The 21,994-nt window shown below is 46.1% G+C and overlaps 1 protein-coding gene across 1 annotated transcript in view; it reads right to left on the bottom strand.

The window, feature by feature from the left end:
* Positions 1-21,986, bottom strand: part of LOC112235668 (FHF complex subunit HOOK interacting protein 1B-like) — a 38,354-nt gene extending 16,368 nt beyond the window's left edge. Inside the window, exons 1-3 of the mRNA XM_042306752.1 lie at positions 21,693-21,986; positions 13,119-13,538; positions 11,177-11,407 (exon numbers count right to left, since the gene is read on the bottom strand). Coding sequence (XP_042162686.1) covers positions 11,177-11,407; positions 13,119-13,538; positions 21,693-21,821 — 780 coding nt within the window. The 5' untranslated portion in view covers positions 21,822-21,986. The remainder of the gene's footprint in view (positions 1-11,176; positions 11,408-13,118; positions 13,539-21,692) is intronic.
* Between the last annotated feature and the right edge of the window lie 8 nt (positions 21,987-21,994).

Here is a 21,994-nt window from a genome sequence, read left to right as displayed (position 1 = left end):
TATTATTTGGTACAAATCATTACCTAAGTTTGAGACCTCAGCTGAATCTGGTAATGAATGGTTTGGCTGTTGAACAAGTTGAGGAGACTAAATTACTTGTCGTTACCTTAGATTGTAAACTGTCATGGTCAAAACATATAGATTCAATGGTTGTAAAGATGGGGAAAGATCTGGCCGTAATAAAGAGATGCTCTGCTCTTTTGACACCACACTCCACAAAGCAAGTCCTGCAGGCTCTAGGTTTGTCTAATCTTGATTATTGTCCAGTCGTGTGGTCAAGTGCTTCAAGGAAATACCTAGTTAAGCCGCAGCTGGCCCAGAACAGAGTGGTACGTTCTGCTCTTCATTGTAATCAGAGGGCTGATTACAATGAAGAGGAGACTGGCCTGTCGCTGGCTACCACTACAACAGGAGACTGGCCTGTCGCTGGCTACCACTGCAGCAGGAGACTGGCCTGTCGCTGGCTACCACTGCAGCAGGAGACTGGCCTGTCGCTGGCTACCACTGCAACAGGAGACTGGCCTGTCAGCTGGCTACCACTGCAGCAGGAGACTGGCCTGTCGCTGGCTACCACTGCAGCAGGAGACTGGCCTGTCGCTGGCTACCACTGCAGCAGGAGACTGGCCTGTCGCTGGCTACCACTGCAGCAGGAGACTGGCCTGTCGCTGGCTACCACTGCAGCAGGAGACTGGCCTGCAGCAGGAGACTGGCCTGTCGCTGGCTACCACTGCAGCAGGAGACTGGCCTGTCGCTGGCTACCACTGCAGCAGGAGACTGGCCTGTCGCTGGCTACCACTGCAGCAGGAGACTGGCCTGTCGCTGGCTACCACTGCAGCAGGAGACTGGCCTGTCGCTGGCTACCACTGCAGCAGGAGACTGGCCTGTCGCTGGCTACCACTGCAGCAGGAGACTGGCCTGTCGCTGGCTACCACTGCAGCAGGAGACTGGCCTGTCGCTGGCTACCACTGCAGCAGGAGACTGGCCTGTCGCTGGCTACCACTGCAGCAGGAGACTGGCCTGTCGCTGGCTACCACTGCAGCAGGAGACTGGCCTGTCCTGGCTACCACTGCAGCAGGAGACTGGCCTGTCGCTGGCTACCACTGCAGCAGGAGACTGGCCTGTCGCTGGCTACCACTGCAGCAGGAGACTGGCCTGTCGCTGGCTACCACTGCAGCAGGAGACTGGCCTGTCGCTGGCTACCACTGCAGCAGGAGACTGGCCTGTCGCTGGCTACCACTGCAACAGGAGACTGGCCTGTCGCTGGCTACCACTGCAGCAGGAGACTGGCCTGTCGCTAGCTACCACTGCAGCAGGAGACTGGCCTGTCGCTGGCTACCACTGCAGCAGGAGACTGGCCTGTCGCTGGCTACCACTGCAACAGGAGACTGGCCTGTCGCTGGCTACCACTGCAACAGGAGACTGGCCTGTCGCTGGCTACCACTGCAGCAGGAGACTGGCCTGTCGCTGGCTACCACTGCAACAGGAGACTGGCCTGTCGCTGGCTACCACTGCAGCAGGAGACTGGCCTGTCGCTGGCTACCACTGCAGCAGGAGACTGGCCTGTCGCTGGCTACCACTGCAACAGGAGACTGGAAGAGAAAACACAGAATGAAGAGATTCTGCATCGTATCCATTCAAGCTGAACACACCGGGTCAGAGGTCAGAGGTCTCCAGTGTTGTCTTTCAGTAACAGAGAGGAAACTTCTCCAGAGTCAGAGGTCTCCAGTGTTGTCTTTCAGTAACAGAGAGGAAACTTCTCCAGAGTCAGAGGTCTCCAGTGTTGTCTTTCAGTAACAGAGAGGAAACTTCTCCAGAGTCAGAGGTCTCCAGTGTTGTCTTTCAGTAACAGAGAGGAAACTTCTCCAGAGTCAGAGGTCTCCAGTGTTGTCTTTCAGTAACAGAGAGGAAACTTCTCCAGAGTCAGAGGTCTCCAGTGTTGTCTTTCAGTAACAGAGAGGAAACTTCTCCAGAGTCAGAGGTGTAGGCCGTCATTGTAAATAAGAATTTGTTCTTAATTACCTTGCCTAGTTAAATACAGGTTAAGTATAATACATTTAAAAAAAACAATTCAGTAACAGAAAGGAAACTTCTCCCTGGTAGTTGCTGTTGATTTGGACTCGTCGAGCATTGGAGCGTCGGACAGACAAGTTCAATCCAACGGTTCAGAGAGGAATCTGGGAGAGGTGAGTACAGCCACCGTGCTTCTACACCTGCATTGCTTGCTGTTTGGGGTTTTAGGCTGGGTTCCTGTACAGCACTTTGAGATATCAGCTGATGTACGAAGGGCTATATAAATAAATTTGATTTGATTTGATTTACAGGAAGCCAATGGATTTGTCTGTCTACTTCACCTCACTTACCTTGTCAAATCAAATTTTATTGGTCGCATACACATGGTTAGCAGATGTGAATGCGAGTGTAGCGAAATGCTTGCACTAAGAACGCGAAGCGAGGCGGCCATCTCTTTCGGCGCCGGATGTGGGTGTTACACAAGAGTGGTGGTTAAGTCTGAAATGCAACCTGGGTAAACTAACCACACACCATGGGAAGGTCTCAGACAAACAGCAAAGACAAAAGTACTTTGTTTAACTTTGTCGTTGCAAACTAGGCTATATAGTTGGGGTTGACAGTAACGTGGCAGGGGAGAGAGAAACAACATTTTGCACAGGAGAGGAGAGATTCAGAGGCCTTCGTCCATCTAAATATTTGACCATGATGAATGAACTGGGCTTTGGGAGAACTCAAATTCAAAACTTTTTCAAAACAGAGAGACATTTGTTGATTTTATGATAAGAAAGTAATCTAATTTAATAGCAAGAAAAAAAATTGGTCATGTTGCTTAAATGTGTGCATGTGTCTTTAAAAATATGTTCTGGAGCTTTGGTGACTACTAGGGCTATGGTCCAAACACTTAAAAGACACACCCTCGTCCACTTACCTTGGTCTTATGCCCTTGGGGGGAATCCCTGTTGCCATCTTGGCGGGTGGCCCAAATGATTAGCCAAGCAAGAGAAATGTGCAACAGTAAGCCCCTCAGCCCTCGTTTTTAGTCAGCTTTGCGAGTGTACAATAATGTCCTCCCCGGGGCCTGAAACTCCCCATAATTCAATTTGCGACGATTGTACATCCGCTAAGAAAAGTCTGCCAAAACTTAAAAACAACATCAATGGAGAAGTCAACATATAAATGTAAGTAAAGTACAAATGCAAATAAGTTACAAATTGTACTACTAATACACAAACATGTCTCGTTAAAAAGTAAATATGTTTTTTGTTTGGTTATCTTTTGGAAATTATTTTAAGTGTTTGGACCGCAATCAGTCTTGTTTGAGCTGATTCATGAGCAGGAAGACAAAGGTAGGTGTCAAAGAGGACTCTATTAAAAGTCCCCCCCCATTGGTCTACAACTCTGTTGATCCTCTTTGTTAATAAGGAGATCAGACTGAAGCTCATACATTATTTTAACATAGGAGGGTTACACTACACAGTACAGGAGAGGACAAGAGGAGGGTTACACTACACAGTACAGGAGAGGACAAGAGGAGGGTTACACTACACAGTAGAGGAGAGGACAAGAGGAGGGTTACACTACACAGTACAGGAGAGGACAAGAGGAGGGTTACACTACACAGTACAGGAGAGGACAAGAGGAGGTTTACACTACACAGTACAGGAGAGGACAAGAGGAGGGTTACACTACACAGTACAGGAGAGGACAAGAGGAGGGTTACACTACACAGTACAGGAGAGGACAAGAGGAGGGTTACACTACACAGTACAGGAGAGGACAAGAGGAGGGTTACACTACACAGTAGAGGAGAGGACAAGAGGAGGGTTACACTACACAGTACAGGAGAGGACAAGAGGAGGGTTACACTACACAGTACAGGAGAGGACAAGAGGAGGGTTACACTACACAGTACAGGAGAGGACAAGAGGAGGGTTACACTACACAGTACAGGAGAGGACAAGAGGAGGGTTACACTACACAGTACAGGAGAGGACAAGAGGAGGGTTACACTACACAGTACAGGAGAGGACAAGAGGAGGGTTACACTACACAGTACAGGAGAGGACAAGAGGAGGGTTACACTACACAGTACAGGAGAGGACAAGAGGAGGGTTACACTACACAGTACAGGAGAGGACAAGAGGAGGGTTACACTACACAGTACAGGAGAGGACAAGAGGAGGGTTACACTACACAGTACAGGAGAGGACAAGAGGAGGGTTACACTACACAGTACAGGAGAGGACAAGAGGAGGGTTACACTACACAGTACAGGAGAGGACAAGAGGAGGGTTACACTACACAGTACAGGAGAGGACAAGAGGAGGGTTACACTACACAGTAGAGGAGAGGACAAGAGGAGGGTTACACTACACAGTACAGGAGAGGACAAGAGGAGGGTTACACTACACAGTACAGGAGAGGACAAGAGGAGGGTTACACTACACAGTACAGGAGAGGACAAGAGGAGGGTTACACTACACAGTACAGGAGAGGACAAGAGGAGGGTTACACTACACAGTACAGGAGAGGACAAGAGGAGGGTTACACTACACAGTACAGGAGAGGACAAGAGGAGGGTTACACTACACAGTACAGGAGAGGACAAGAGGAGGGTTACACTACACAGTACAGGAGAGGACAAGAGGAGGGTTACACTACACAGTACAGGAGAGGACAAGAGGAGGGTTACAACACTACAGGAGAGGACAAGAGGAGGGTTACACTACAGTACAGGAGAGGACAAGAGGAGGGTTACACTACAGTACAGGAGAGGACAAGGAGGGTTACAACACACTACAGGAGAGGACAAGAGGAGGGTCACAGTACAGGAGAGGACAAGAGGAGGGTTACACTACAGGAGAGGACAAGAGGAGGGTTACACTACAGGAGAGGACAAGAGGAGGGTTACACTACAGGAGAGGACAAGAGGAGGGTTACACTACAGGAGAGGACAAGAGGGTTACACTACAGGAGAGGACAAGAGGAGGGTTACACTACAGGAGAGGACAAGAGGAGGGTTACAGGGAAGGGAGGAGGAGTGGAGGAGAGTCAACCACATACAGCAAACAGACTGCATTACACACAGCAGTTTCAATCAGTGAAGCACAGACACAGCTGCAACAAAGCCAACCCTAACCAGTCATTACACAGCCAACCCTAACCAGTCATTACACAGCCAACCCTAACCAGTCATTACACAGCCAACCCTAACCAGTCATTACACAGCCAACCCTAACCAGTCATTACACAGCCAACCCTAACCAGTCATTACACAGCCAACCCTAACCAGTCATTACACAGCCAACCCTAACCAGTCATTACACAGCCAACCCTAACCAGTCATTACACAGCCAACCCTAACCAGTCATTACACAGCCAACCCTAACCAGTCATTACACAGCCAACCCCAATCAGTCATTACACAGCCAACCCTAACCAGTCATTAGAGCCAACCCTAACCAGTCATTAGAGCCAACCCTAACCAGTCATTAGTCAACCCTAACCAGTCATTACACAGTCAACCCTAACCAGTCATTACACAGCCAACCCTAACCAGTCATTAGAGCCAACCCTAACCAGTCATTAGAGCCAACCCTAACCAGTCATTACACAGCCAACCCTAACCAGTCATTACACAGCCAACCCTAACCAGTCATTACACAGCCAACCCTAACCAGTCATTACACAGCCAACCCTAACCAGTCATTACACAGCCAACCCTAACCAGTCATTACACAGCCAACCCTAACCAGTCATTACACAGCCAACCCTAACCAGTCATTAGAGCCAACCCTAACCAGTCATTAGAGCCAACCCCAACCAGTCATTACACAGCCAACCCTAACCAGTCATTAGAGCCAACCCTAACCACTCATTAGTCAACCCTAACCAGTCATTACACAGTCAACCCTAACCAGTCATTACACAGCCAACCCTAACCAGTCATTACACAGCCAACCCTAACCAGTCATTACACAGCCAACCCTAACCAGTCATTACACAGCCAACCCTAACCAGTCATTACACAGCCAACCCTAACCAGTCATTACACAGCCAACCCTAACCAGTCATTACACAGCCAACCCTAACCAGTCATTACACAGCCAACCCTAACCAGTCATTACACAGCCAACCCTAACCAGTCATTACACAGCCAACCCTAACCAGTCATTACACAGCCAACCCTAACCAGTCATTAGAGCCAACCCCAACCAGTCATTACACAGCCAACCCTAACCAGTCATTAGAGCCAACCCTAACCAGTCATTAGAGCCAACCCTAACCACTCATTAGAGTCAACCCTAACCAGTCATTACACAGTCAACCCTAACCAGTCATTACACAGCCAACCCTAACCAGTCATTAGAGCCAACCCTAACCAGTCATTAGAGCCAACCCTAACCAGTCATTAGAGCCAACCCTAACCAGTCATTACACAGTAAGCTGAACAGACGTAATCACCAGTAAGCTATACAAGTGAATAGGCATCAAAGGTCCCAATGCAAAGTGACCTCCCTTCTCTATTAATTGGAGTAATTACATAGAACTAAATCAGAAATCCGGATTTACATGTCGTAAATTCTTTTTCCAGGAAGTGGAAGTGAAGTGTACCTATATTGTAAACATCCAACAGAACTTCAAATTTAAACCCCAAATCGCTTGCACTCATAAGTAACGTTGCACGGTAAACCCAAACTTCGGTACTTTTTCGATACTAGAACATGGGAAACCGTTTCGGGACTAGACTTTTAGTTACTTTAAAAAGTGCTTCTGTCTCACGTTGTCTACTGATTGAGAGAGGAGCAAATCTGTATCAGCACAGCCGATGTACACGCGCGAGAGAGAGAGAGCACCATGCCTGCTCCACTCACTCAGTGCTAGCTCTAGTCTGTCACGAGGAACCACTGAATAATGCAACATGGTATGTAGAGATGTTGAAACGGTTCATTACTGTTCCCAAAACAATGTTCAGTACAGGCTAGAACACTACACAACACAACACAACACAACACACTGGGGCGGCAGGGTAGCCTAGTGGTTAGAGCGTTGGACTAGTAACTGGAAAGTTGCAAGTTCAAATCCCCAAGCTGACAAGGTACAAATCTGTCGTTCTGCCCCTGAACAGGAAGTTAACCCACTGTTCCTAGGCCGTCATTGAAAATAAGAATTTGTTCTTAACTGACTTGCCTGGTTAAATAAAGGTAGAAAAAAAAAGATAAATAAATAAACATACACATCAATAAAAAAACAAACATTACCTTCCAGGTTTGTAGGCCAACTTTCCTTACTAGTTTACAGCTGAAACCAACATCAATTCACTACCCTAGTACCTTGTTTGAGATACAGGAACATAATATTGCTGAGTAAAGCAGATTATCTCTCCCAGTCAACATCATCTTCGCTCTAGCCTCACTGACTGTGTGTGAATGACATCATGGATCTTAAATGTTTAAATCAGTACAATAAAAAGATGTCCCAAAATGGAAATGAAACATTAAACAGATGATTTCTTCTTCTTCTTCTTCCAAATCAAGTTCAACAAATCAATGCATGTACACACTCCTATTGAATATTCACTCACCTGTATTGTGAATAGGCCTAGGCTACATCTTGCATTTAACCAATTTACCAACAGAGATGTACCATTTACCAATACACTATTTCCATTTTATGTTATGTAGTTAGAATGGAAAAAAAAAAAAACGAAGTAAAATTAATTGTATGACGTTATAATTGATTCATTAAATGAATCAGTTCAAATATCTAACATTTAAAGTGAAATGATATTGAGCTTGAAAGTGCCATTCTGTGACTGGCAAATAGGCCTTATTTCTTGTCGTGGTATCGTTTTGGTATCAAGTATCGTGATGGTATCGAGTGGCGTGACACTAAACCTGGTATTGGTACAAAGACAAAATTCTGGTATCGTGATACTGGTTTCAATAAATATTTTACATGCTGTCAACGGTCTAAGCAAAATCCTGCCTGTTTTGCAACATAGTTTGCACACGTGTCGGTTTTGTTGCTAAACAACCAACCAGTCTATAAATTCACATTTCAATTTGCTGCTGTAGCAAACTGGCTCAAATTCTAAAAGGAAGATCCTTCATCTGTTAAAAAAAACAAAACAATTATAATCACCTGTTCCAGCCATTTTCACTACGGCAGGCAGAATGGTACAACAAACATGTCTGTGATGCATTAACATGGATTAGGCTACTCTTGACTAGTATAGACAATATAATAATAATAATGGTCCCGTGTGGCTCAGTTCGATTCCCACGGGGGACCAGTACAACATTTTTGATCCACTCACTACTGTAAGTCGCTCTGGATAAGTGCGTCTACTAAAATTACTCAAATGTAAATAATTATGCCATTGAGGCAATTCTGCAGCATTGAAGGCCCCCCAAGAACACAGTGGCCTCCATCATTCTTAAAATGATAGAAGTTTGGAACCACCAAGACTCTTCCTAGAGCTGGCCGCCTGTCCAAACACAGCAATTGGGGGGAGGAGAGCCTTGGTCATGAAGACCCCGATGGTCACTCTGACAGAGTTCCTCGGTGGAGATGGGAGAGCCTTTCAGAAGGACAACCATCTCCGCAGCACTCCACCAATCAGGCCTTTATGGTAGAGTGGCCAGACAGAACCCACTCCTCATTAAAAGGCACAACAGCCCACTTGCAGTTGGCCAAAAGGCACTTAAAAGGACTCTCAGACCATGAGAAACAAGATTATCTGGTCTGATGAAACCAAGATAGAACTCTTTGGCCTGATTGCCAAGCGTCACGTCTGGAGGAAACCTGGCACCATCCCTACTCATCTCTTTCCTCTACATTAGTGCCCGGGAAGTGGTGCACTGTGAGTGAAGTGCTGAAAGACTCATTTCTAGAAGCACACAGGCACAGAAGTTGGTCAAATGAACCCAGAAGTCTACTGAAGAGTGACTTTGTCCTAGTGTTTGATGGCTAACTACATTTTAAACATCACACACACTAGGTTGCGTTTTGAAATTGTATGTAATTGCTAGCAAAGAGTTCTCTTAACAACCCCCCTCGACACCCACGTAAGTGCCCAGTTACCCATCCGCCCTTTCAAGGGACAGCTGAATTTTTTGACTCACCTATGTGACTAAAATATTTGAGGGTACATTGTGCTTGATTGAGCATGGAACACTCCAAAGACATTTTATTCATGGTCTTTTAGTCCTTCATCATCATCATCATTGAAACAACAACAAACTTTCATTGTGCTCCTAAATGTCTGTGTGGTCCCTTTAAGAACAATATCCTTTAAACAATAAGTCACCAGAACTAACCTTCTCAGTCCTACAAAAACAATAAGTCACCAGAACTAACCTTCTCAGTCCTACAAAAACAATAAGTCACCAGAACTAACCTTCTCAGTCCTACAAAAACAATAAGTCACCAGAACTAACCTTCTCAGTCCTACAATAAAAAGTCACCAGAACTAACCTTCTCAGTCCTACAATAAAAAGTCACCAGAACTAACCTTCTCAGTCCTACAAAAACAATAAAAAGTCACCAGAACTAACCTTCTCAGTCCTACAAAAACAATAAAGTCACCAGAACTAACCTTCTCAGTCCTACAAAAACAACAAAAAGTCACCAGAACTAACCTTCTCAGTCCTACAAAAACAATAAAAAGTCACCAGAACTAACCTTCTCAGTCCTACAAAAACAATAAGTCACCAGAACTAACCTTCTCAGTCCTACAAAAACAATAAGTCACCAGAACTAACCTTCTCAGTCCTACAAAAACAATAAGTCACCAGAACTAACCTTCTCAGTCCTACAAAAACAATAAGTCACCAGAACTAACCTTCTCAGTCCTACAAAAACAATAAGTCACCAGAACTAACCTTCTCAGTCCTACAAAAACAATAAAAAGTCACCAGAACTAACCTTCTCAGTCCTAGAAAAACAATAAAAAGTCACCAGAACTAACCTTCTCAGTCCTACAAAAACAACAAAAAGTCACCAGAACTAACCTTCTCAGTCCTACAAAAACAATAAAAAGTCACCAGAACTAACCTTCTCAGTCCTACAAAAACAATAATAAGTCACCAGAACTAACCTTCTCAGTCCTACAATTTATTTATTTTTTAAATCATCCCCGCTTTCTTTTTTTGTCATGGTATCGAGTATTGTGATACTAAACCTGGTATTGGTTTCAAAGTCTAAATTCTTGTTTCGTGACAACACTAGACACACCATCATCATCATCGTCACCAGGGGGGGGTTCAGCATGCGTCTGTCAGAGGGGAAACAGACCGTCATCCCAGATCCTTAGTGAAATACAAGCAGTCCACAAACCCACAGAGAGAAACTTAGTGGAGGCAATAGTGAATCATGGGTTTAAACATGTAGCACTTTGTTAGTGTAGTCATGGGCGGTGTTTGCAGACTTTTTTTTGTACAGCTTTGACAGTGCTACTGTATTTTTTTTTTGACACGTAAAAGACACAAACGGCGTTCCATAGTATGTATTTCTTGAAGCTAATAGCAGTGACGCTATTACTGTGTAACTCCGGTAGGGCAACATCTGAAAAATAGCACACTTGGTAGTGTGTACCGGTGATCAACCAGTCGGCGAAAGCCAACATCAGCCACGACAGAGAACGTTTGATTGGTCAAGGGCAATGAATTCCATTATCTTGGCTTTAGTGGATTTCGCCTTTTGAGTTGTCTTGCTGAAATGTTCTTACTCTTTCAAATGACTGCTCGACTTGTTGAGTGCTTGATCCACACTGCAGACATTGTGGGCTAGGTTAGGAATGCTGTGTTGCAGGTGTAGCGCACAATTTGACGTGGCTTCATTACGTCAGGTACCTACTTTATATATGTTTGCACGTCAACTTTGACATCGGTTTTTCACATCGCCGTTAAAACTAGACAGACGTCGCATTTTTAGCTAATATCGGCCGATTCCGATATGTTCACCGATAGATCGTGAACAGAAAGAGCCATGTCCCATACCACCCTTACCCCATTAGTTCAGTTTGTGTCTAAACTTTTCAGGTGTAATTAATTGCTTTCTGCTGTTGTAATGCAGGGCACCCTTGAAAAAAAGAGACCTTTGTCTCAGTGGGACTACTGCCTAAACAAAAGTTAAATATAAATACATTAAATAAATCCCTCACCGGGCAGAAGTAGGAGTTCTCTGCAATGTAGCGTGCCACGCCCTGGTTGCTGGCCGAGGTTGCCATGACGAGGAGGAGGGCGTCGCGGGCCTGCTGTCCGATGGCCCCGTCACGGTGGATGAAGGGAACCAGCAGAGTGAAGATGAGCAGGTTGGTAGGACCGTGTTGGGCCGGGGCCGACCTGAACAACAGCTCCAACACAGCGGGAGCACGCGCCATCGACACACAGATCTGGTGATGTTGAGATCACAATATCTTGTTCATTTCATGAAACATAAAACACACAAAACGACATGACACAATGAACTACAAAAGGTATGAATTACAAAAGGTTTAACAGCTCAACAGTAGCCACCCACGCCTCCAACCATCTCATGCCACCCACGCCTCCAGCCATCTCATGCCATCCACGTCTCCAACCATCTCATGCCACCCACGCCTCCAACCATCTCATGCCATCCACGCCTCCAACCATCTCATGCCATCCACGCCTCCAACCATCTCATGCCACCCACACCTCCAACCATCTCATGCCACCCACGCCTCCAACCATCTCATGCCATCCACGCCTCCAACCATCTCATGCCACCCACGCCTCCAACCATCCACCAACCATCTCATGCCATCCACGCCTCCAACCATCTCATGCCATCCAACCATCCACACCTCCAACCATCTCATGCCACCACACCTCCAACCATCTCATGCCATCCACACCTCCAACCATCTCATGCCACCCACGCCTCCAACCATCTCATGCCATCCACGCCTCCAACCATCTCATGCCATCCACGCCTCCAACCATCTCATGCCACCACGCCTCCAACCATCTCATGCCACCCACGCCTCCAACCATCTCATGCCATCCACGCCTCCAACCATCTCATGCCATCCACGCCTCCAACCATCTCATGCCATCCACGCCTCCAACCATCTCATGCCATCCACGCCTCCAACCATCTCATGCCATCCACACCTCCAACCATCTCATGCCATCCACACCTCCAACCATCTCATGCCACCACGCCTCCAACCATCTCATGCCATCCACACCTCCAACCATCTCATGCCATCCACGCCTCCAACCATCTCATGCCATCCACGCCTCCAACCATCTCATGCCACCCACGCCTCCACCATCCACACCTCCAACCATCTCATGCCACCCACGCCTCCAACCATCTCATGCCATCCACGCCTCCAACCATCTCATGCCATCCACGCCTCCAACCATCTCATGCCACCCACGCCTCCAACCATCTCATGCCACCCACGCCTCCAACCATCTCATGCCACCCACGCCTCCAACCATCTCATGCCACCCACGCCTCCAACCATCTCATGCCACCACGTCTCCAACCATCTCATGCCATCCACACCTCCAACCATCTCATGCCATCCACGTCTCCAACCATCTCATGCCATCCACGTCTCCAACCATCTCATGCCACCCACGCCTCCAACCATCTCATGCCACCCACGCCTCCAACCATCTCATGCCACCCACGCCTCCAACCATCTCATGCCACCCACGCCTCCAACCATCTCATGCCACCACGCCTCCAACCATCTCATGCCACCCACGCCTCCAACCATCTCATGCCACCCACGCCTCCAACCATCTCATGCCACCCACGCCTCCAACCATCTCATGCCACCCACGCCTCCAACCATCTCATGCCACCCACGCCTCCAACCATCTCATGCCACCCACGCCTCCAACCATCTCATGCCATCCACGCCTCCAACCATCTCATGCCATCCACACCTCCATTGAGTCACAATGTTAATTTTCCTTTGCACTGTTTTTCTTTTGTCTGCCTTCTGTGTATTCCATCAGGGACCACGTTGGAAACAAGTGGAATTGCTTTAACGTGTTATCCCCTGAGTTGTACTCAAAGCATCTTTTCCCAATAACAATCAACCAATCTGTTCCACCCACCTGGTTGAGCAGCAGCACTAGGCTGTTCTCCAGAGAGGGAGGGCAGCCAAGCTGAGGCTCAGCACAGGCCCCCAGAAGACCCAGTAGAGGTTGCAGCACCGCCTTGTGTTGGAGCAAGGGCTGCTGAGACTGGCCTATCAGCATCTCAAACAGCTTGAGTAGCGCCCCCTGGCTGTCGGGGTCCAGGCCACGCCTCAGGTGCCACTGCACCACACGCTCCAGGACGTTCTCAGACACCACCAGGTCCAGGATGGGGCCAATGGGGGGGACGTTACCGGACGTTACCGCCCCGGGGGGTCCCTCACACTCCCCCGGTCGCTCCTCGGCCAGGAGGCACAGCATCTGGTCGGTGTGGTTCCGCACCGCGGTGAGGTCATCGCTAGAGCTTGACGGATCCTGCTGCTCCAGCACCCAGGACACCTGTAGAGGAGGGAGAGATGGGGGTGGTGGGGGGGGTTAAATCCTCAGTGTCCTGGGGGTTGACTGGATGTCACATGCAATACTAATTAGTACCTGTATTGAGCATAAACCAATCGACTTCTGAGAATTGTTCACTTAGTGAAATTTACCCCCCAAAATTATAATTGACAACAACCACAGTGTTGTGTGTGAAACCCCAAGAGTGTGAGAATGAGTTACCATGAGGGTCTGTTGTTGACTCAGTGAATGTGCTGCTTAGCAGGAAGCTCATATTGAGTTACTTTGGTGCCATTAAGATCAAGCAAAACTTCTGAAGTCGAAAACAAAAAGTTATGATATTGAAAGCAAAACGTAAACCCAAATGTATGGAGCAAAAACAAATGATATTGCAAAGGAAATCATTTTGAAATGTGCAACAAAAAAAAATAATTCTAAATAAATAGATTTTAATTTAAACATTTTAAATGATAACACGATTGTAATCAAACACCTCTGTCTGTATTTCTTTCCCCCCGGTACATTTAATAAAGCAACGTAGCATCCTGCATCCCACTGCTGGTTTGTCACAAGCTAAGCAGGGTCAGTCCTGGTCTGTCCCTGGATGAGAGACCAGGTGTATCTGGATGTGGTGGGGGGGGGGAACTTCCTTCTGGTCTTAAAGGCATTGTAGCAACTATTTCTCAACGCCAGAAAACGCATACGATAGTAACTTCGAGCACTCCAAGAAAACATTCCCAAATTACAAACTCTTAAATGAATTTGGTTGTGATATCAAATCAAATCAAATTTTATTTGTCACATACACATGGTTAGCAGATGTTAATGCGAGTGTAGCGAAATGCTTGTGCTTCTAGTTCCGACAATGCAGTAATAACGAACAAGTAATCTAACTAACAATTCCAAAAAAACTACTGTCATACACAGTGTAAGGGGATAAAGAATATGTACATAAGGATATATGAATGAGTGATGGTACAGAGCAGCATAGGCAAGATACAGTAGATGATATCGAGTACAGTATATACATATGAGATAAGTATGTAAACCAAGTGGCATAGTTAAAGTGGCTAGTGATACATGTATTACATAAGGATGCAGTCGATGATAGAGTACAGTATCAACGTATGCATATGAGATGAACAATGTAGGGTAAGTAACATTATATAAGGTAGCATTGTTTAAAGTGGCTAGTGATATATTTACATTTCCCATGATATGGTAACGTTGTTCTATAAATTGGGTTTGAGGTTCTCCAAAGCGGCTCTAACTTCAGAAACAATCCCACACAACGCTTTGTGGTCAGCGTCACACGATAAACTAAAAACGTATTTGTTTTTAAAAGGGCAAATTTTTTGTTTACTGGTCCATCTGCGGGGCACTTTTCATCCCTGAGAACATCCACTATCTGTAAGAACTTGCTCTCCCTACCATTAATGTGGCTTCTAAAGTGTCAAAACAGCCAGCAGCGAACGTGATGATTATCACAGGCATGGAAGTGCTACCTCTATGCTAACATAAACTAACCATAGAGCTACCTCTAAGCTAACATTAACTAACCATAGAGCTACCTCTAAGCTAACATTAACTAACCATAGAGCTACCTCTAAGCTAACATAAACTAACCAGAGAGCTACCTCTAAGCTAACATTAACTAACCATAGAGCTACCTCTAAGCTAACAAACTAACCATAGAGCTACCTCTATGCTAACATAAACTAACCATAGAGCTACCTCTATGCTAACATTAACTAACCATAGAGCTACCTCTATGCTAACATTAACTAACCATAGAGCTACCTCTATGCTAACATAAACTAACCGTAGAGCTACCTCTATGCTAACATTAACTAACCGTAGAGCTAACATAAACTAACCATAGAGCTACCTCTATGCTAACATTAACTAACCGTAGAGCTAACATAAACTAACCATAGAGCTACCTCTATGCTAACATTAACTAACCATAGAGCTACCTCTATGCTAACATTAACTAACCATAGAGCTACCTCTATGCTAACATAAACTAACTATAGAGCTACCTCTATGCTACAGACAATATGTTCCTCTATGCTAACATTACCCAACTACAGAGCTACTACCACTATGCTAACATTAACTATAGCGCTACCTCTATGCAAACATGAACTAACTATAGAGCTACCTCTATGCTAACATGAACTAACTATAGAGCTACCTCTATGCTAAAATTAACTAACTACAGAGCTACCTCTATGCTAACATTAACTAACTATAGAGCTACCTCTATGCTAACATTAACTAACTATAGAGCTAACTCTATGCTAACATTAACTAACTACAGAGCTACCTCTATGCTAACATTAACTAACTACAGAGCTCCCTCTATGCTACAGACAATATGTTCCTCTATGCTAACATTAAGTAACTATAGAGCTACCTCTATGCTACAGACAATAAGTTCCTCTATGCTAACATTACCTAACTACAGAGCTACTACCACTATGCTAACATTAACTATAGAGCTGCCTCTATGCTAACATTAACTAACTATAGAGCTACCGCATGTCGCTCACATCTTCCTTCTAAAACTTACCCAGATGTAAACATGCCTGCAAGCGGTTGGTAGATACAGTGCCTTGCGAAAGTATTCGGCCCCCTTGAACTTTGCGACCTTTTGCCACATTTCAGGCTTCAAACATAAAGATATAAAACTGTATTTTTTTGTGAAGAATCAACAACAAGTGGGACACAATCATGAAGTGGAACAACATTTATTGGATATTTCAATTTTTTTAACAAATCAAAAACTGAAAAATTGGGCGTGCAAAATTATTCAGCCCCTTTACTTTCAGTGCAGCAAACTCTCTCCAGAAGTTCAGTGAGGATCTCTGAATGATCCCATGTTGACCTAAATGACTAATGATGATAAATACAATGTGTAATCAAGTCTCCGTATAAATGCACCTGCACTGTGATAGTCTCAGAGGTCCGTTAAAAGCACAGAGAGCATCATGAAGAACAAGGAACACACCAGGCAGGTCCGAGATACTGTTGTGAAGAAGTTTAAAGCCGGATTTGGATGCAAAAAGATTTCCCAAGCTTTAAACATCCCAAGGAGCACTGTGCAAGCGATAATATTGAAATGGAAGGAGTATCAGACCACTGCAAATCTACCAAGACCTGGCCGTCCCTCTAAACTTTCAGCTCATACAAGGAGAAGACTGATCAGAGATGCAGCCAAGAGGCCCATGATCACTCTGGATGAACTGCAGAGATCTACAGCTGAGGTGGGAGACTCTGTCCATAGGACAACAATCAGTCGTATATTGCACAAATCTGGCCTTTATGGAAGAGTGGCAAGAAGAAAGCCATTTCTTAAAGATATCCATAAAAAGTGTTGTTTAAAGTTTGCCACAAGCCACCTGGGAGACACACCAAACATGTGGAAGAAGGTGCTCTGATCAGATGAAACCAAAATTGAACTTTTTGGCAACAATGCAAAACGTTATGTTTGGCGTAAAAGCAACACAGCTCATCACCCTGAACACACCATCCCCACTGTCAAACATGGTGGTGGCAGCATCATGGTTTGGGCTTGCTTTTCTTCAGCAGGGACAGGGAAGATGGTTAAAATTGATGGGAAGATGGATGGAGCCAAATACAGGACCATTCTGGAAGAAAACCTGATGGAGTCTGCAAAAGACCTGAGACTGGGACGGAGATTTGTCTTCCAACAAAACAATTATCCAAAACATAAAGCAAAATCTACAATGGAATGGTTCAAAAATAAACATATCCAGGTGTTAGAATGGCCAAGTCAAAGTCCAGACCTGAATCCAATCGAGAATCTGTGAAAAGAACTGAAAACTGCTGTTCACAAATGCTCTCCATCCAACCTCACTGAGCTCGAGCTGTTTTGCAAGGAGGAATGGGAAGAAATTTCAGTCTCTCGATGTGCAAAACTGATAGACATACCCCAAGCGACTTACAGCTGTAATCGCAGCAAAAGGTGGCGCTACAAAGTATTAACTTAAGGGGGCTGAATAATTTTGCACGCCCAATTTTTCAGTTTTTGATTTGTTAAAAAAGTTTGAAATATCCAATAAATGTCGTTCCACTTCATGATTGTGTCCCACTTGTTGTTGATTCTTCACAAAAAAATACAGTTTTATATCTTTATGTTTGAAGCCTGAAATGTGGCAAAAGGTCGCAAAGTTCAAGGGGGGCGAATACTTTCGCAAGGCACTGTATCTCTCTGATTTGGTCCTGCCGTACATACCTACACGTACGCTACGGTCACAAGACGCAGGCCTCCTATTGTCCCTAGAATTTCTAAGCAAACAGCTGGAGGCAGGGCTTTCTCCTATAGAGCTCCATTTTTATGGAACGGTCTGCCTACCCATGTCAGAGACGCAAACTCGGTCTCAACCTTTAAGTCTTTACTGAAGACTCATCTCTTCAGTGGGTCATATGATTGAGTGTAGTCTGGCCCAGGAGTGGGAAGGTGAACGGAAAGGCTCTGGAGCAACGAACCGCCCTTGCTGTCTCTGCCTGGCCGGTTCCCCTCTTTCCACTGGGATTCTCTCTGATTCTCTGAGTCACTGGCTTACTGGGGCTCTCTCATGCCGTCCCTGGAAGGGGTGAGTCACCTGAGTGGGTTGATTCACTGATGTGGTCATCCTGTCTGGGTTGGCGCCCCCCCTTGGGTTGTGCCATGGCGGAGATCTTTGTGGGCTATACTCCGCCCTGTCTCAGGATGGTAAGTTGGTGGTTGAAGATATCCCTCTAGTGGTGTGGGGGCTGTGCTTTGGCAAAGTGGGTGGGGTTATATCCTTCCTGTTTGGCCCTGTCCGGGGGTGTCCTCGGATGGGGCCACAGTGTCTCCTGACCCCTCCTGTCTCAGCCTCCAGTATTTATGCTGCAGTAGTTTATGTGTCGGGGGCTAGGGTCAGTTTGTTATATCTGGAGTACTTCTCCTGTCCTATTCGGTGTCCTGTGTGAATCTAAGTGTGCGTTCTCTAATTCTCCTTCTCTCTTTCTTTCTCTCTCTCGGAGGACCTGAGCCCTAGGACCATGCCCCAGGATTACCTGACATGATGACTCCTTGCTGTCCCCAGTCCACCTGGCCGTGCTGCTGCTCCAGTTTCAACTGTTCTGCCTTCTTATTATTCGAACATGCTGGTCATTTATGAACATTTGAACATCTTGGCCATGTTCTGTTATAATCTCCACCCGGCACAGCCAGAAGAGGACTGGCCACCCCACATAGCCTGGTTCCTCTCTAGGTTTCTTCCTAGGTTTTGGCCTTTCTAGGGAGTTTTTCCTAGCCACCGTGCTTCTACACCTGCATTGCTTGCTGTTTGGGGTTTTAGGCTGGGTTTCTGTACAGCACTTTGAGATATCAGCTGATGTACGAAGGGCTATATAAATACATTTGATTTGATTTGACAGTAGACTACAGACAGACAATATGTTCCTCCATCATGTACAGTAGACTACAGACAGACAATATGTTCCTCCATCATGTACAGTAGACTACAGACAGACAATATGTTCCTCCATCATGTACAGTAGACTACAGACAGACAATATGTTCCTCCATCGTATCCCTGAGCCGACAAGGTGAAATATCTGTCGATGTGCCCTTGAGCAAGGCACTTAACCCTAATTGCTACAGGGTGATCCCTGGCCGTGAACCCACTCACATTAGGTTGTCTGAGGGAGATTCTGGATATGCAAAACACATATTTTGATCGCAGTCGTACAGGTTACCCACTCATACAAGCAGTGAAACAAGACAGATATATAGGGGCTCCTGAGTAGAGAGAGAGAGAGACCTTGAGATGCTGACAGTGATGGGTCAATAGAGACCTTGAGATGCTGACAGTGATGGGTCAATAGAGACCTTGAGATGCTGACAGTGATGGGTCAATAGAGACCTTGAGATGCTGACAGTGATGGGTCAATAGAGACCTTGAGATGCTGACAGTGATGGGTCAATAGAGACCTTGAGATGCTGCTTCTGCTGGTAACAGAATAGCCTCTGTTGGCATGACGTGACCGGCAGATAAAGACTAAAAGGGAGGATCAATACTCTACTGATGGGACCTGATAACGGTTGACAGACTGGTCCATCCTTCTTGACAGGCAGTTACACACACTAACCCAGGCACTTCAACTGATCCCCTACAATAAAGGCTGGAAAGTGCATCCCACTCTCCATACACATAATAACCCTCCCCCTAAACACATTAAGCTAAAAGCCCTAGGTAGCTCAGCGCTGGGAGAGAGAGAACAGAGTTAATGAGAGAGAGAGGCAGCAAATGAGAGGCAGAGAGCAACAGCTTTGACAGGGTCAACCGCAGCATTATTACTTCCTGTACAGACTGTCTGGCAGGCAGAGTGTAGCATTATGATGGAAGAGCTTCCTGTTGGCAGCTTTCAAATGTGTATCTATCAATATACACTATGTATACACAAAAGTCTGTGGACACCCCTTCAAAATGACTGGATCTGGCTATTTCAGCCACACCCGTTGCTGACAGGTGTATAAAATTGAGCACACAGCCATGCAATCAACGTAGACAAACATTGGCAGGAGAATGGCCCATACTGAAGAGCTCAGAGACTTTTAATGTGGCATCGTCATAGGATGCCACCTTTCCAACAGTCAGTTTGTCATATTTCTGCCCCGGTCAACTGTAAGTGCTGTTATTGTGAAGTGGAAACGTCTAGGAGTAACCAAAGTGGTAGGCCACACAAGTGCACAGAATGGGACTGCCGGGTACTGAAGCGTGTAGCAAGAAAAAAAGTCTGTCCTCAGTTGCAACACTCACTACCGAGTTCCAAACTGCCTCTGGAAGCAACGTCAGCACAACAACTGTGCGTCGGGAGCTTCATGAAATGCGTTTCCATGGCAAAGGAACCGCACAGAAGCCTAAGATCACCATGCGCAATGCCAAGCATCGGCTCGAGTGGTGTAAAGCTCGCCACCATTGGACTCTGGAGCAGTGGAAACGCATTCTCTGGAGTGATGAATCACGCTTCACCATCTGGCAGTATGACAGACGAATCTTGGTTTGGCGGATGCCAGGAGAACGCTACATGCCCCAATGCATAGTGCCAACTGTAAAGTTTGGTGGAAGAGGAATAATGGTCTGGAGCTGTTTTTCATAATGGTCTGGGGCTGTTTTTCATGGTTCGGGGTAGGCCCCTTAGAACCAGTGAAGGGAATTCTTAACGCTACAGCATACAATGACATTCTAGATGATTCTGTGCTTCTAACTTTGTGGCAAGAGTTTGGGAAAGGCCCTTCCTTGTTTCAGCATGACAATGCCCCTGTGCATAAAGCGAAGTTCATACAGAAATGGTCTGTCAAGATCGGTGTGGAAGAACTTGACTGGCCAGCAGAGCCCTGACCTCAACCCTATCGAACACCTTTGGGATAAATTGGAACGCAGACTGCGAGCCAGGCCTAATCACCCCAACATCAGTGCCGACCTCACTAATGCCAATGGCTGAATGGAAATAAGTCCCTGCAGCAATGTTCCAAGATCAAGTGGAAGCTGTTATAGCAGCAAAGGGCGGACCAACTCCATATTAAATCCCATGATTTTCGAATGAGGTGTTCAACGAGCAGGTGTGCGTCATGTCGTGTGTTTGTCATTTAGTAGAGCTTCTATCCAAAGTGACTCAGTCATACATGGCCGCGTCTCGGCAACGCACGCTCGAACGCGTCTCATGTCTAATTACATTTCTTTTATTTAACCTTTATTCAACTTTTATTTAACTAGACAAGTCAGTTAAAGAACAAATTCTTATTGACAACGACGGCCTACCCCGGGGCAAACCTGGACAACGCTGGGCCAATTGAGCCGCCCTATAGGACTGCCAATCACGGCAGGATGTGATACCGCCTGGATTCGAACCAGGAACTGTAGTGATGCCTCTTGCCCTGAGATGCATATAAAGAGATGTAGATATATACTGTAGCTGTGTGTGTGCGTGCGTGATTAAAAGGTTATTCCCCTAGAGCAGGGGTAATTAAATCCTACCCTGAAGGTCCAGACTAATGCTAGTTTTCTGTTCTACCTGATAATATCATTGCACCCATCTGGTATACCCAGGTCTAAACCAGTCCATAAATTAGTACACATTTGAGCGTTCAAGTCTCACCTGTCTCCAGTGGTTCTCGAACACCATGAGGCAGGTCTCTGGGTCAGCAGTACATGGACTGGAGGGTGCTACGTTCCTACTGGACCTGCCCCCCGGACCTCGAGGGGTCAGCCGGCTCAGCCAGCTCATCCTGACCTCCAGAGGGATCAAGGGTCAGAGATCAGGGTTCAGAGAAGAGGGGGAGAGAGGCCCTGGCACATAAACTACAGGGTAGGAGAGAAGGAAGGGGTTGAGAGAGGGTTCAGGAGAGGAGGCAGCGGTTCAGGAGAAGCGGAGAAGGTCAGGAGAGGTGGAGGAGGGGA

Source organism: Oncorhynchus tshawytscha, linkage group LG26 (genome assembly GCF_018296145.1).
Source record: "Oncorhynchus tshawytscha isolate Ot180627B linkage group LG26, Otsh_v2.0, whole genome shotgun sequence".
Lineage (NCBI taxonomy): Eukaryota > Metazoa > Chordata > Actinopteri > Salmoniformes > Salmonidae > Oncorhynchus > Oncorhynchus tshawytscha.
This window is presented reverse-complemented; position numbering and strand designations above follow the sequence as displayed.